We start from the raw sequence: 15,634 nt of genomic DNA, 5'->3' as shown, positions 1-15,634 counted from the left end.
CTTCAGGGTGAAGATCTTCTCTCACTACTCTAAAGGGCCCCTTTGGCAGTAGGAAACACATAGACTATTATGGAGATTGATTTTGGAATTTAGATACACTGTTATCAATTTGACCTCAAATTGACAGGAGTGAAGGTCCAGCAAATTAATCAGAATAAAGATTGATATAAGCACCCAGATTCTTCACCATATTTCCAGCTAAAGGTCCAAACTCATATGCACACATGTGGATAAAGAGACCAAGAACTTCAGAAGAAACATTTCTCAGACTCCTTGACAAGGAAACAAACCCAATACACTATGACTTAAAATCCTGTTGATAAAGAACTGACAGATCCTGCAAGTAATTTTGAGAACTGAGGTGCACTTGACTTAAGCTCTTCATGATAATTTCAAATTGTTTCATTTAAATATGAAATCTGTGTAGTGAAAAAAGAAGGCTGAGGAAAAGTCAATACTTTTAAATGATGACGGTTTTAAAGTAGATTAAATATTCTGAGTAAAGGGTTGTGCTGCTAAAAAAAAAATTGAGCACTAAGGTATGCCTTATTCAGGCCATCCATACATAGTCTTTTCAATCACCTGCTATACTGCTGAGAGCTGGAGAGTGAAGAAGGATGACAGAAGAATTGATGCCTTTGAACTGTGGGGTTGGAGAACAGTACTGAATACCCCTTAGACTGTTCAAAGAACAACCGGTATGTCTTGGAGGTGAAGCCAAAGTGTTCCTTGGAGGCAAAGATAAAAAAAAATAAAAATTGTCTTACATATTTTATTTAGGTATGCTGCTAGAAAATGCTATCACTGGAAAAAAACTTCGTGCTTGGGATGGTGGAGGAATGGTGAGAGGAAGACTGTCAAATCAGGGGGACTGACAATGTGACTGTAGCGTGTCAGACTTGAGTGTGTCAGAGATTATGAGGATGGCACAGAAAGGACAGGGTTCATATGCAACTTGACGACACCTAACTACAGGTCTCTAACTAGTACAGAAACATTCGCTTAAAGATTACATTAAAAAATAAGTAGGAAGCCTCAATACCTACTACACCAACAAGTAAGAGTTAAAACTAAACACCCAATTGTTCATCTATAAGTAAAACAATCAAATCTGTCTCAATATACTTTCAAAAAGAAGAGTGAACTGGGGGGGGGGGGCGGAGAGCAGGGAGAAAAGTACAACAATGAATGAATGGAAATCCAAAGTCTCTCTAAATTGTCATTAATACTAATAGTAATAATAAAAAAAAAGTCAATAAAGGTTTGTTATTAAAACCAAAGCCACTACTACTGAGTTGATTCCAACTCAAGACAAGGACTGCTGTCTGCTTCCAGGGCTGTATCATCTTTACAGAAAGCAATGTTAGTGGCCTAGTATCCAAAGGATTGGCCTGCTAACGGAAAGCGTCAGTGTATGAAACCACTCGGATGTTCTGCAGGACAGGCAGCCTCCTCCTGTGAAGACATACAGCCGCAGAAACCTGATGGAGGCTTGTCCTGAGTTGGAACTCACTCAGTGGCAAAGGATTAGTTGTTCGTTAATCTTCACTGAAGCAAACTGTCACTTCTTCCTCCTGGAGTGGCTATTGTTTCAAATTTCTAACTTTTCAGGCCACAGCTGGGCACTAAACCACTGTCCCACCAGGGCACCTTGTTACTAAAATGAACCTATGAATTAGGCACTGTTCTTGTGTCTTAACAATCATATGCTGTGCTCGTCTTCATAAAAAGTTCAAAAGGCATCGAAGTTAAGACTTAAAGAATGAAGTGAGGATACGTACCTAGTGATGGGACTAGAATTTTAACTGGCTACTAGCTGGCTCTTGCTGTGATCAAGCCTTTTTTTTTTTTTTTTTGTTCTCTAACTCTTCAAGTTATTTTATAATGAGGGGTGGGGGCAGGGAGAAACAGAAGGCCTCCTTGACACTTTGAACTTTAATTAGCTTATTTTATATATTAGACATTTGTTACGTGCCATTGAATTGCTGGCAACTCACAGTAACCCTATGGACAATAGTTCTGAAGCTTGCCCTGACCTGAGCCAGTCTCATTATTGACACTTACCCCTCATTGCCCTAGTCACTGCATCAATCCATCTCATTTGGAGTCTTCCTCTCATGCACTGTCCCTCCACCCTTCTGAGCATGATGTCCTTCTTCAAAGACTGGTCCCTTCCAGCAATGTGCCTAAGTATGTGAGACCGAGCTTCAAAATCCTAGCCAACAAGGAGAAACTTGGTTTCACCTACTCCAAGACAGACCTGTTTGTTCTCTTGGTGGTCCATGGTTTAAGACTCTTCTCCAGCACCACAACTGAAAGACATCAATTCTTCTGTCATCCTTAGTCACTGTCCAGCTTGCTGATGCATAGCAAGTAATTGCAAATAACATGGCCTGAATCAGGTGCACCTTAGTCCCTAGACAGACATTATTGTTCCTTAGTCCTCTAGAGAGGTTCCTGGCAGATTTTCCCAGTGCAATTCGTCTTTTGATTTCCTGAATGTTGGTACCAAGAGTGTTGACTGTGGAATCAAACAAGTTAAAGCTATTAACAATCTCAATCTCTTTACCATCTATCACAGTGCTGCCAACTGGCCCAGTCAGTGGTGAGAATCTTTGTCTTCCTGATGTTGAGCTTCAATCTATACTGAAGACTGCAGCCTTGACTTTCTACAACAAGTGCTTCAGATCCCCCTCAGTTTCAAGACATTTACTTAAGATTTTTCTGAACAAAGTGTTGGCTTGCTTCAAACAATTTTTCTATGGGTATTTCATTTCCTATAATTATTTCCTTTTTCATTTATGGTAAGAGGATTCTATAGGTCTCTAAAAATATGAAAACTAAGAATGCTAAGGAGCACCTTTATAAACTCTCAACCTGGGATCATATGACAGAACGTTGTAAGGAATATCACTAAGGAGAATGGGTTCTAAAACATGCATCATGTCCGTTTAACACAGGGGAGTGGTTCACAACAGAGGTTATAATGTTCAAGACTAAATTAATGACACATGAAATGTGTTATTAAATAGGAGATATTTGTCTGGTGCTCTTAATATTCTTAAGATACAACAATAACTTCAGGTTAAGTTTCATTTAATTTAACATTTATTTTCATTTTATATCCAGATGTCACATTTTCTACATTAAAATATTATCATGCTGACTCCCCCCAACCCCACACTCTCAGAGAAACAAGGTAAAGAACTTACACAACTTGAGAGATGGAATGCACAGAGTAGAGAAGTTGCTATTGCACCCAAGTAACAAAGAACACAAAAAGACCAAACATTAAACGTGGCAGAGCTGCATAGAAGATAGCTTCAGGGCTAACATGACAAAGGAGCGAGAATTATAGTTCTAAAGCTTTAAACATTATCACTTGTGCCACAAGAATACCCTGAAAAGGCAAAGACAGGTCAGAAAGCAGGTACAAATGGGAAATTTCTACAGGTTGCTCTTAACAGAGTTTAAAATATCCATAAAACACATGAGTGGTCACTTTTCTCTTCCTCATCCTGCCTTCTGCAGCTTGTAAACTTCAGAAACTTAAATCACTGTTAGCAAGACAGAATGTGGAACAGAACTAGGTTTTGCTTTCTTCTTTTTATTCTACTTTGATTCTTGAAGCAACAGTTTCATGAGTTATTTTAATCATATAATTCCTCTGCATGGAAACCCAAGAAGGCTCCCCGAGACAAGGCATCTCACCACTACCAGACATGCCAGCTGTGCAAAGGTTGCATGATTCTGCACTACCGAGAGGAACAACTGTAAGACAGAGGAGTTCCAGCTCGGCACATACAAGTGAAAAGGAAAAGAAAACTTTCTTTGCTAATCTATTAATTACGAAGGAAGGAGCAAGTAGACAGTGGAAGCCATCTGCTTAGAGCAGCAGCAGAGACCTAGAGGCACATGACTCAACTGGAGAGCGAGTGCTCAGAAAAGACCTTCAAGGCTTTTCTTAAAAGAGGATCCTTTCATACCTTATCTCGGTCTAACTGGGATGCCAAAACATTACAACTTGAGATAGTGACACTCTTTAGGGGACCGAGAGCCCAAGTAAAGGAGACTCAATGAGGATATCACTAGACAATTAATTACATCACTATGTACAAATGCACACATCAATAAGAAAACATCATCTTCATCTTTGCAGGTATTTTTAAACAAAGCAATGATGTTCCAGGCTTTCTGAATATGGGATACTTTAAAGTCTGTTATCAGTTTAAAACATTGGAACACTGGCACAGTATGTTACCTAGTCTTTGTTTTTAATTACACGGTAACACAGTAAACTCCAACACAAAGATGGGGATGAGGGAGTGCAAAAGGAATAAAGAAAATAGAACCAGGATTTTACAAGAGTATAGAGCCAGCGATGAAGTAATAGCTAGTGCTTTGCAGAGTCTCGAGGGTAGAACTCGCTCAGGGTGCTCTGAGGGATTCTCTTCAGCATTTCTTTGGGGAAGATTCGGAGCAACTGCCAGCCAATGTCCAAAGTCTCATAAACAGTACGGTTTTCGTAAGGACCTTAAAAAAAAAGATTGAGATTAAATTAATAAAGGCAATCTATTTCCATTTTACTATTTACTATTTTACAATTTCCATGTTACTCCGTGCCTGTTCTAAGTTTAAAACTGACTACAAACAGACAAAAAAGTTCATTTCTCCCAAGACTGGACATAACTGAATATGGACATGAAGATAAAGACGTAAGTATCAGAGAAAATAGGAGGAAAGGGGGAGATATTTGCACAAAGAGAGAGATGTTAAACTGGGCTTTGATGACTGGATAGGCTTTCAATTATAAACTACGTGCAAGCCGAATGCTGGTGCCAAGACTGAGTGTTTGTCCAGTGAGAGATTAGTGAGAGACGCAGTCTCTCTGGAAAAAAAGGTTCACACAAAGGAGAAAACTGGAACTTGAGGAAGACCAGTATAGACATTTCTTTTTTTTTAAAAAAGCAAACAAACAAAAAAAGCCACACAATGAACTACAGAACCTAAAACTCATTGCTAACAAGTTGGAATAACCTCACAGTTGACTGTCCAGTGGGTTTCTGAAGCAGTTAACAGTAGGAGGGGAGACTATCCATCTGTTTTGCACTGAACTATTGTTTGTAGAATTCTACTGCCAGAAAGGTGTGGTCCTGAGGTTAGCAGCACAATGCCCTGTGGATCAGACTACCAGAGCTCCCAAAATTCAATGAACTTCACTCTACTCATAGTCACTGAGTTGTGATCAATTCATAGATGACCCTTGGGTAGGTTTCTGGATCCTAGAAATCATTTTGGACCATATAACTGCTGGGGATTGGAATCATTAGCAGTACCACCTCTGGATTGGCACCGTAACTCTACAGATTACACGAGCAGAGCTCTTTATAGATGCTTAGAAAGCTTAAAGGTTGATAGAGCACAGGCCTGTCTTCTGAAGAGTTGAATCACCAACCTTCAGAAGGGGAGATGAACTTTCACACCACCAGAGTTTTCTGAAACAGCTCTTAGACCTTGGAATCTTGTTGAGTAACTGAGGTACTTTTGTTTTCTAAATACCACCTGAGGATTTATGCAAACAGATGCAGGACTAACCAGGGTACCTGGCCGTCTGTTATCAGTGGATCTCAGGGAGGGAGGAGAGTATGACTTAATTAATTTAAAGTCAACAATGCAGGAAAAAAGATCAATACTAGCAAAAAAGACTATATGAAGGATAGATCACTTGCTTTTCGGATCATTAGTGATTGATTAATTAAGGAGCATTAATAAAAGGAAGGGTTCTCTGGTGGCCAAGTGGCAAGAAGCTGCAGTGCGATCTTGAAGGCACGTGGTTGGATCCATCAGCTGCCATGCAGGAGAAAGATGGGCAATCTCCTCCCATGTGATTAAACTGCTTCTGAAAACCCGCCAGACAGTCAGCTATAGGTCAGTTCTGATTCAATGGTATATCACAACAAGAAAACAGAAAAAGAAATAAAAACAAAAGAAAAATTATTAATGCCAGAGATGATATCAGAGAGATGAGATTACAGCACAGGCACCAAGAAGTCACTGGAGGTAGCACAAAGCTGGAAATAAGGAGGTTTGAGAGGCACAGATTACCTTTCAGGAAGTTTGGCAATGAAGAAAGGGAAGCAGTAAGATGGTAGACAAATGACTAAATATTCAAGCTAAGATTTCCCCAAGACATAGGATATGCCGAGGGAATGAAACTAGAAAGGACATGACCTAGTAGAAGGCTGAAAGAAATTCTCTAACTAGGAGGTAAACTGAGTGGAGTCCAAGGTAAATTCTCTCACACTGGCAAAGAAATCCTTAAAATTACTTCTGTTTATATTTTTTTAGAAACAAAACCTATGTTTATATCTTTAAAAAGACAGATATCTTACCCTGAGCAATAAAATTCCTCTCAAACTTTTGCAGAAATTCCAAGTAAAGAAGATCATCTGAGGTAAGGGCTTCTTCTCCAACTACAGCTTTCATGGCTTGTACATCTTTACCAATAGCATAGCAGGCATACTGAAAAGATAAAAAGGTTTAATGAACACAGAGGTAAAACTTGGAAATGTAAACAGTAGCCTAGGATGTGTGAAAGAATAGTTATAGCTATGGTCCTAAGAGACCACAGAAAAAATTCCACTGAAAAAGACTATCTGGGCTTTAGTGAATTATATTTCACATAGTATAGCCTCGATTAAACTAACAATGTGCTTATTTGGAGTCAATCAAGACCTGGTGGGTGGGCCTTTGTATTTAAGTCAGTTGGACCCTCAGGCCTGGTGTTAACTGTGTTTGGGACAAAACATTCTTCTTGGTGATATAACACTGGTCTGTCAATTTTTTGTACTGAGGTAACTTGGTGTTGCTGTGAAGCTGAATGCTGTGCTACCGGTGTGCCAAATGCCATAATGGTTACCCACAATGCCATAATGGTTACCCTTGGTGGAAAAATTTGGTGGAGCTCCTAGATTAAGACAGGCTCTGAAGCAGGAGTGGTATCCATTACCTAAACAACATCCCTTTGGAAACGATGAATTTAGAGAAATGATGATAGTTACAAGAACAGGGTTCAGGTTCAGGTCTTTTGTTCATGGGGTCTCTATGAGTCATGCTCAACTGGACAGCACTTAACAACAACAACAACAATATGATTTACAAGCAGAATTCATAAAGTTTATAAATGGTACAAGTATTGACAGAATTAGTCATAAAGACAACTGTCCAGCTCTGTGACACACAGCAAGTAATTGAGAAGATCATAACTTGGACTAAGCACGCCTTAGTCTCTAGACCGACACTATTACTCTCCAGCACTGATGGTACATGACAAGATGGGCTCTCCAAGCCCCTCCCCTTTCTCAGGGGGATTTGATGTAAACTTGTGTCAAGGATGTGAGATTCTCCAAGTGTGGGAGGATTAAGTTGGGGTAAGGACTCCCCAGCAGCTGAGGGTCTGTCTCTCTCTCGCTCTCTCCTAGTGCTATTGCTGGGGCTAGTGGTCCAAGGGGCTCTTACTCTTTGGAGACCATGTCAACCATCAGGTTGACCATCTGGTTGCTGTAGCCAAATTCACTGTCATACCAGAAGTGAGTTTGACAAAGTGGTCGTTCAGAGCCATGCCAGCCCCATCATCAAAGGTGGAAGAGTGGGTGTCACTATTAGTCACAGGAGACAACTGGTCTTCAGTGTATCCCACGATGCCCTTGAGGGGCCCTTCTGATGCCTGCTTTACTACTTTCTTGATGTCATCATATTTGGCAGCTTTCTCCAGACAGCAGGTCAGGTCCACAACTGACACACTGGGGGTGGGGGACATGGAAAGCCATGCTGGTAAGTTTCCCACTCAGTTCAGGGATGACCTTGCCCATGGCCTTGGTAGTGCCAGTTGACACGGCGATGATGTTCTGGGCAGCTCCACTGCTATCACGCCACAGCTTTCCAGAGGGGCCATCCACAGTCTTCTGGGTGGCAGTGATGGCATGCACTGTGGTCATGAGTCCCTCCATAAGGCGAAGTTGTCACAGATGACCTTGGCCAGGGGAGCCAAGCAGCTGGTGGTGCAGGAGGCATTGCTGACAATCTTGAGAGAGTTGTCATACTTTTCATGGTTCACGCCCATCCCAAACATGGGGGAATTGGCAGAAGGAGCAGAGATGATTACCCGTTTGGCACCACCCTTAAGTGAGCCCCAGCCTTCTCCATGTTGTGAAGATACCAGTGGACTCCACAACATACTCAACACCAGCATCACCCCACTTGATGTTGGCGGGATCTCGCTCCTGGAAGATAGTAATGGCTTTCCCACTGATGACCAGCTTCCCATTCTCAGCCTTGATAGTTCCACTCAACTTGCCATGGGTGAAATCATACTGGAACATATAGACCATGTAGCTGAGGTCAATGAAGGGATCACTGATGGCAACAACATTCACTTTGCCAGAGTTAAAAGCAGCCCTGGTGACCAGGCGACCAATGTGGACAAATCCGTTTACCCCGACATTCACCATCGTGTCTCAGGGATGTGGCTGAGGCTGCACAAAAAGAGAGGGCAATCTGGATCAACGAGGAACAGAGTCGACAGCAGACTTTCTTAATTCTTCTTCTGATTTTTGGGTTGCTGGTGTCAAGAGTGTTGATTTTGTACCTGAGCAAGCTGAAATTGTTAACAATTTCAATCTCTACTAACACAGGTGATAAAATTTTTTTTAATAAAGAGGATAAATGTTAAGAGGAAATAAAGTGTAAGAAAGCAAAGACTGAAAAAATATTCAATTCTGTCAAACAACATAGCTAAGAGGACACACGTACCAGCTGGTTCGATACGTCAGCATGATCCTTTCTGGTCATCCCTTCACCAATAGCTGACTTCATTAACCGTGATAATGAGGGTAGCACGTTGATAGGTGGGTAAATCTTAGGTAGAATGGGACAAAAAAATTCTTTTGAGCATAAAATTCTGTAAGTTAAATCTACAAAATAGTTTATGACTATGCTGGAAGTCTATAAATTTTCAATATTTGTCTTGATTACTATGGTCTCACATCTATGTAAGATTCTGAACTCTAATTCATAAAAGTAAAATGTTAAGTCTACTTGAAAGCTCATTTGAAAGAAGTGAGTATCTAGTAGAAATTCATCAAAACCCCTGTGTTTTATTTTAAATAACAAGATTGGGAGATTTTATCACTATGAAATAATACTCTCAAAATTATTTTATAACAACCGACCCCATTTTAAAGTAGAATAATGAAAAGCAAAAATTTAGTTCTTAATTCTGGCACTCTTATTCATATTCAAATTTTAATTCTGATTTATATCAGATATAGACTGATTTTATATATATCTCAATGACTATACTTATAAGTGATGATCCTTAAAAATTCCAGAATTTAACATTCAAGATTTAAAATTTTAGAATTTAACATTCTTTGACCATTCTTCTTAGGAATGACAAAGTAGTAACTCCTAAAAGCAAAAAACAAATCTGGAAAAGAATAAAATTTAATTGGATATATTTAGCTTCATAAATACTAAAAAATCCAATACCTGTCTGTTGTGCAGCTGTCTGTCCACATAGATTTGTCCTTCTGTAATGTATCCAGTTAAGTCAGGGATAGGGTGAGTGATATCTAGCAGAGGAAGACATTTTACATTAAACATGACATTCCAGTCCATGAACTTTAGTCAAGCAGTCATTTGATAGAACTAAATTAACAAGAGGTTATTCTGTATTACCTGAAGCACTAGTTGGAGCAGTGTAATGCAAAATACTTTTCTGCAATGACAGAATTGGGTTCTGTGTTGGCAGTTTGGTAGTTATGAACTCTACCCAAGTGGCTATGATTACTTGAAATAAGGCTAATGAAACTGAAAACCCAAGTTTCCCATTTAATTTTCATTCATTTACATACCCTTAAGTGGATTCTTCTTGTTAGGTGCCATCGAGCAGTCTGACTCCCGGTGACACTATATGGATAACGGACCTGAACCCTGTTCTATCCCACTGTCATCCTCATTATCTCTGATGTACTTGAGTCCACTGTTGCAATCACTGTGTCAATTCATCTTGTTGAGGATCTTTTTTTTTTGGCTGATCCTTTACCTTTCTAGGATATAATGTCCCTTTCCAGGGAAAGCCCTCCTAAAAAATACTATACAAAATGGGAGCGTCTAGAGAGCCTTATGCTGAGTGAACTAACTCAAGTCTCTTAAGGACAAATATTGCATAAGACCATTATTGTAAAAATAAAAGAACTAGTTAAAACGTGTATACATGTCGATGGGGGGAAGAGAAAGGGAGAAAGGAGCAGGAAAAGGGGAAGGGTGGAAATCACTGGGATAGCAGTTTAGTGGGCAGAAGGGGGAAGAGTGTTAAGCAATAGGAAAAATTCAATTGGGATGTGAAATAACAGAGTACTAGTGGGCATAGATAAATAATAATTGTTTACATAAAATATAATGTATATGAATGACTGCATGAAACGCAATGTAAATGAAAGACTGTATAAAACACAAGGTAAACAAATATTGGATGCAAACTAATTAAAAAAAAAAAGAGGGAAAAAAAACCCCATGGCCAAAGTATGTGACATGGAGCTTTACCACCTTTCATCTTTGCCTCTAAGCAGCACTCTGGCTGCGCTTTCTACAGGACCTATGTTTTGTTTTTTTAGCAGTCCATGGGATATTCAGTACTCTTCTCCAACACCACAGCGCAAAGGCATCGATTCTTCTGTTATCTTTATTCACTATCCACTTTTCAGATTCATAGTAAGTGACTGAAAAGGACAGTGGCAGCACAAGGGGCACCTTGGTCTTTAAATGCACACAGTTGTTCCTTAGTAATTTGAATAAATCCCTAACAGCAGACTTTCCCAACACAAAACATCTAACTCTTGGTACTAAGTGTTGACTGTGGATCCAAGTAAGATGAAATCATTAACAACTTCAATCTTTCCTCCATCACGATGTTGCCTATATGTCCGTCCAGTAGTAAACTTGTCTTCTTGATGTAGAGATGGTGGTTATGTGCCATCAAGTTGCCTGTGACTCACAGTGACCCTATATACAACAGTTCTGTCCCAAGCTACAACAGCCCTATCCTGAGCTAATCTCATCATCTCCAACAGACCTAATCCCACTTCTCCAGCCACTGAGTCAATCCATCTCATCCTGGAGCTTCCTCTCCTGCACTGTCCTTCGACCCTTCCAAGCATGATGTCCTTGTCCAAGGCCTGGTCATTCCTGGCCACATGCCCAAAGTTTGAGACGGAGCTTCAAAAATTCTAGCCTCCAAAGAGAAACTTGTTCTAACTCTCGCCAAGGCAGACTCGTTTCTTGGCAGTCCATGGCATGTTTCAGACTCTTCTCCAGCACCGTAACAAAGGCATCGATTTTTCTTCTGTCATCCCTAGTCACTGTCTAGCTCTCCAATGCATAGCAAGTAACTGTGAAAACCAAAGTCTGGATCAGACACATCTTAAGTCTCTAGACTGGCAACACTTTGGATAAGGTCCCTGACAGCAGGTTTTCCCAAGGCAATTCCTCTTTTGATTTCCTGACTGCTAGTGCCAAGAGTGTTGATTATGAAGCCATGCAAACTCTAATTGTTAACAACCTCAATCTCTTCATCAATCATGGTGCTGCTATTTGGTCCAGTGGTGGGTATCTTTGTTTTCTTGATGTTGAGTTTTAATCTATATTGAAGACTGCAGTCCTTGATCTTCAGGTCCTCCTCAGCTCTAGCAAGCAAGGTTGTGTCATCTGCATAACGCAGGCTATTGATGAGTCTTACTCCCATTCTGATACCACATTCCTCTGCATAAATCCCAGCTTCATGAATGATTTGTTCTGCATACAGATTGAAAAGGCAGAGAGACAGGACACATCCCTGATTTTGAACCATGCAGTGTTTCCTTTTTCTGTTCTGAGGACTGCTTCCTGGCCTGAGTATAGGTTTTGCATAAACACAATCAAGTGTTCTGGGATTCCCATTCTCCTCAAGGCTAGCCACAATTTGTTGCGATCCAGAGTCAAATGTCAATAGAACAGACATTCCTCCGGTACGCTTTTGGTTTCTGTCAAGATCTATCTGACATTGGCAACACTTTTCTCTAGTGCCACAACCTTTTCTAAACCTGGATTTATTTCTGGTAGTTCTCTGTTGATGTACTGTTTCAGTCCATTTCTAAACACAAAGGTCCCTTGAAAGAGCTTGCCAATTTGATATATACAGAGAATATTATTGTTACATGCTGAAAAGCTGGCTATAACTCATAGCAACCCCATGGAGAGATCAAAACCTTGCCAAATACTACCATCTTCAAACCCTTTGTTGCAGTCATCCCAAGGGTCTTATTCTCTTTCAATGACCCTCTACTTTTCCTAGCATGATACTCTTTTCCAAGGACTGGCTCTTTTGACAACTTTATTCCCAAAGTATGTGAGATGAAGTTTCACCATTCTTTTCTTTAGAGTAGCCTGGTTGCAAATCCTCCTTGACTGATATCTTCAATACTCTTCACCAACATCACAATTCAAAGGCAAAAATAATTGTTCAGCTTTCCTTATTCATTTTCCAATCTTCACATGCACATGAAGCCACAGTCATGGCTTGGGTCATGTGCACTTTAATCTTTAGGCTGACATCTTTGCTCTTCAGCACTGTAAAGAGGTCCTTGATAACAAACAGATTTACCCAATGCAGTAAGACTGCTGTGATTAATGTGTATTTGTGGATCCAAGTACTTTTGAGAAAATCACTGACATCTTCAACCTATTCTCCATCATATGTTGACTTCTGGCCCAGTGACAAGAAATTTTCCCCCCTGAAGAAATTTAATACAGATTTCAGGCTGTAGGTTCCGATCTTCATTAAGTGCTTCAATTCTTCACTTTCTGCAAGTAAGGCTATATAATAAGTAGGTGGTTGATGAGTATTCCACTAATCCTTATGCCACAATCTTCTTCATATACACCAGCTTAAACTAGAAAGTATCTCCTTGTTCTATTTGCTTCATGTATGAGTTCTGCATGGGTACAATTAAGTATTCTTAATTCTTCTCACAATGTTATCATAACCTGTTATCTACATATTCAAATAGGGAATTGTGGTGGCTTATAGGTAAGGAGCTGGGTTGCCAACCTGAAGGCACAAGGTTTTATCTACCAGCTGCTCTGCAGGAGAACAATGTGCAATTAACTGTCTCTGAAAACCTGCAAGAGGGTCAACTATGAGTTGGTACCAACTTGTTGGTACATGAAAACATAAATGCCTTTGCAGTCAATAAAACACAAGTAAACGTCTTTCTGGTGTTCTGTGCTTTCAGCCAAGATTCATCTGATAAAAGCAGTGATATCACTTGTTTCAGTGCCTCTTCTGAATCCAGCTTGAATTTCTGGCAGTTCCCTGTCAATGTACATTTCCAGCTATTACCTTAATAAAATTTCAGCAATATTTTACTTGTATATGACATTAACAAAGCGGCTTGATAATTTACTCACGTTTAGAATTAGAACAAATACGGATCTCTTCCAATTAGTTGGCCAGGTAGTTGTCTTCCAAATTTCGAGACAAAGACAAGTGAGCATGCCCAGTGCTAGATCTGCTGGTTAAAACACATTAATTTCTGAAGCCTTATTTTTTTGCCAGTATCTTCAGTGCAGCTTGGACTTCTTTTTTGAGCACCACTGATTCTTGATCATATGCTACTTCCTCAAACAGTTCCAAGCTGACCAATTTCTTTCAATCCTGTGTATACCTTCCATTTTCTCTTGATGCTTCCTGAGCCATTTACTATTTACCCATAGACTCTGCAACTTGAGTTTGAATCCCCTCTCTACTTTTTTCAGCTGAAGAAGCTGAGCATTTTATTCCCTTTTGGCTTTTTAACTCCATGCCTTGCACCTTTATTATTTTTTTACAATATTGTCATCTAAAGCTACTTTTTGAAATCTTCAATTTAACTAGTTAATTTTCTTTCTTTTTTTTTTTAAGTTTCTCTCTACTCGATAGTAACTTTCAAAATCTCTTCTGACATTCTTTTCAGTCATTTAAAGGATCCTAAGAATATTCTTAGTTCAAAAGATTTATCAGATTTTTGAAATGAAACATTTCAATACAGAAAATGTTAAGAAAAAAAGACAAGTAAAAGAGCACTAAAAGAACAGAAATCATACAGGAAAGAAGTCACAGAAAACAGCATATATTTAAATCTGCTAAATTATATAGGAAGGTAGCTATTTCCTAGGAACACATAATTTTCATGTCAGGAAGGCAGTACAGTACAAGTGATGCGTTTAGACAATTACTTCCTAGGGAGCTCTGGTGTTTTAGTCTGTAGGGAACTACGCTGCTAACCCAAACACCAAGCCTCTGTGGTGGCTCAAATCCACCAGAAGCTCTCAGAGAGAAAGATGGGGATTTCTTCCCACGAGATTTACAACCTCAGAAAACCACTGCAGGGTCAGCTAAGATGCAATTTCTACTCAATTGAAGTTTGTTTTTTTTTAAAAAAATTCTTTTCATTATTTGTGTGTGTGTGTGTGTGTGTGTACTGTCAAATTGGATCTAACAGGTACAGGAGACTGTCCCTCCTTCTCCAGCAGAGCATCTTGTAGACTCGACCCGCACACCCCTGGGATTGCAATATCAGCGTCTTGTATCTAGGCCACCAGAGCTCGCCTGCAGTAAGTTTTTTAGTTTATTACTTTCTAACAAAGTTTTTAATTTTGTCCTTCAGAAAACAGCACCTTCTCAGACGTGGGTGAGGCTCAAAGGTGTTCATATTTATAAAGTATTTAGAGTAGCACAACCAATATAATGTATTAGTTTCAATATGATCTTATAAAAAACTTTAAAAAAGTGAGATGAGGACAAAAAGGCAATGAACATATGAAGAGTGCTGAATGGTTTTTACTCCAGAAAGCATCCTATGCATAAAAACTCAAGAGGTACTGCACTGTAAGCTTCTATATAGAGTAAGAGTAAACTGTAACCAGGCCTTATCAGTGTGCCCTCTAAAGTCCGTGGCATTTGCTTTCTCTGTTCTTCACTTGGCACTTAGCATAAGCTACCTTAAATAATTGATGCACATACATAAAATATATCCCAACTAGATTAACTTACACTAAGCAGAGACCACAAATATTTGAATTCCTTAGTTTCTTCGATATTTCAAAAACAGCAGGCCCTCAAAAATAGCTAATAAAAATGCAAAATTAAAATTACAAAGAAAACGAGTTTTCTTCCACAAAATATTAATTATGAGTAATTTTTAAGATATATGAAATTACTGATACATAAGTAACTATCAAACTTTTGGAGGACAATCTTCTTTCTCTTTTTCCCTAACCCTAACCCTAGAGGATAAGGTCTTATAACAATTTTTAACTCCAAAACTTACATGGTTTAACAAGAATAAAAAGGAACACGGTCTCTAGTTCATATGGTGCTAAAACCTCACTGCCATTAAATCGATTCTGACTCCCAGCAGCCCTACATCACAGTAGATGCAGACTGCTCTCATTTTTTCCCCAGAGGAACAGCTGATGGGGACGAACTGCTGACCTTTTTGTTAGCAGTTGACCACCTAGCCACTGAGCTACTACCAGAGCTCCTTTTATAATTGTT

At 39.5% G+C, this 15,634-nt stretch overlaps 1 protein-coding gene across 1 annotated transcript in view; it reads right to left on the bottom strand.

Moving 5' to 3' along the window:
* Positions 1-4,393: 4,393 nt before the first annotated feature.
* Positions 4,394-15,634, bottom strand: part of LOC102857230 (V-type proton ATPase subunit B, brain isoform-like) — a 33,361-nt gene continuing 22,120 nt past the window's right edge. The window contains exons 11-14 of the mRNA XM_006884806.1: positions 9,550-9,632; positions 8,812-8,916; positions 6,393-6,522; positions 4,394-4,533 (exon numbers count right to left, since the gene is read on the bottom strand). Coding sequence (XP_006884868.1) covers positions 4,394-4,533; positions 6,393-6,522; positions 8,812-8,916; positions 9,550-9,632 — 458 coding nt within the window. The remainder of the gene's footprint in view (positions 4,534-6,392; positions 6,523-8,811; positions 8,917-9,549; positions 9,633-15,634) is intronic.

This window comes from Elephantulus edwardii, unplaced genomic scaffold, assembly GCF_000299155.1.
Source record: "Elephantulus edwardii isolate Elephantulus edwardi_28Jun2011 unplaced genomic scaffold, EleEdw1.0 scaffold00038, whole genome shotgun sequence".
Taxonomy (NCBI): domain Eukaryota; kingdom Metazoa; phylum Chordata; class Mammalia; order Macroscelidea; family Macroscelididae; genus Elephantulus; species Elephantulus edwardii.
The sequence above is the reverse complement of the archived record's forward strand: the minus strand, read 5'-3'. Positions and strand labels throughout refer to the sequence as shown.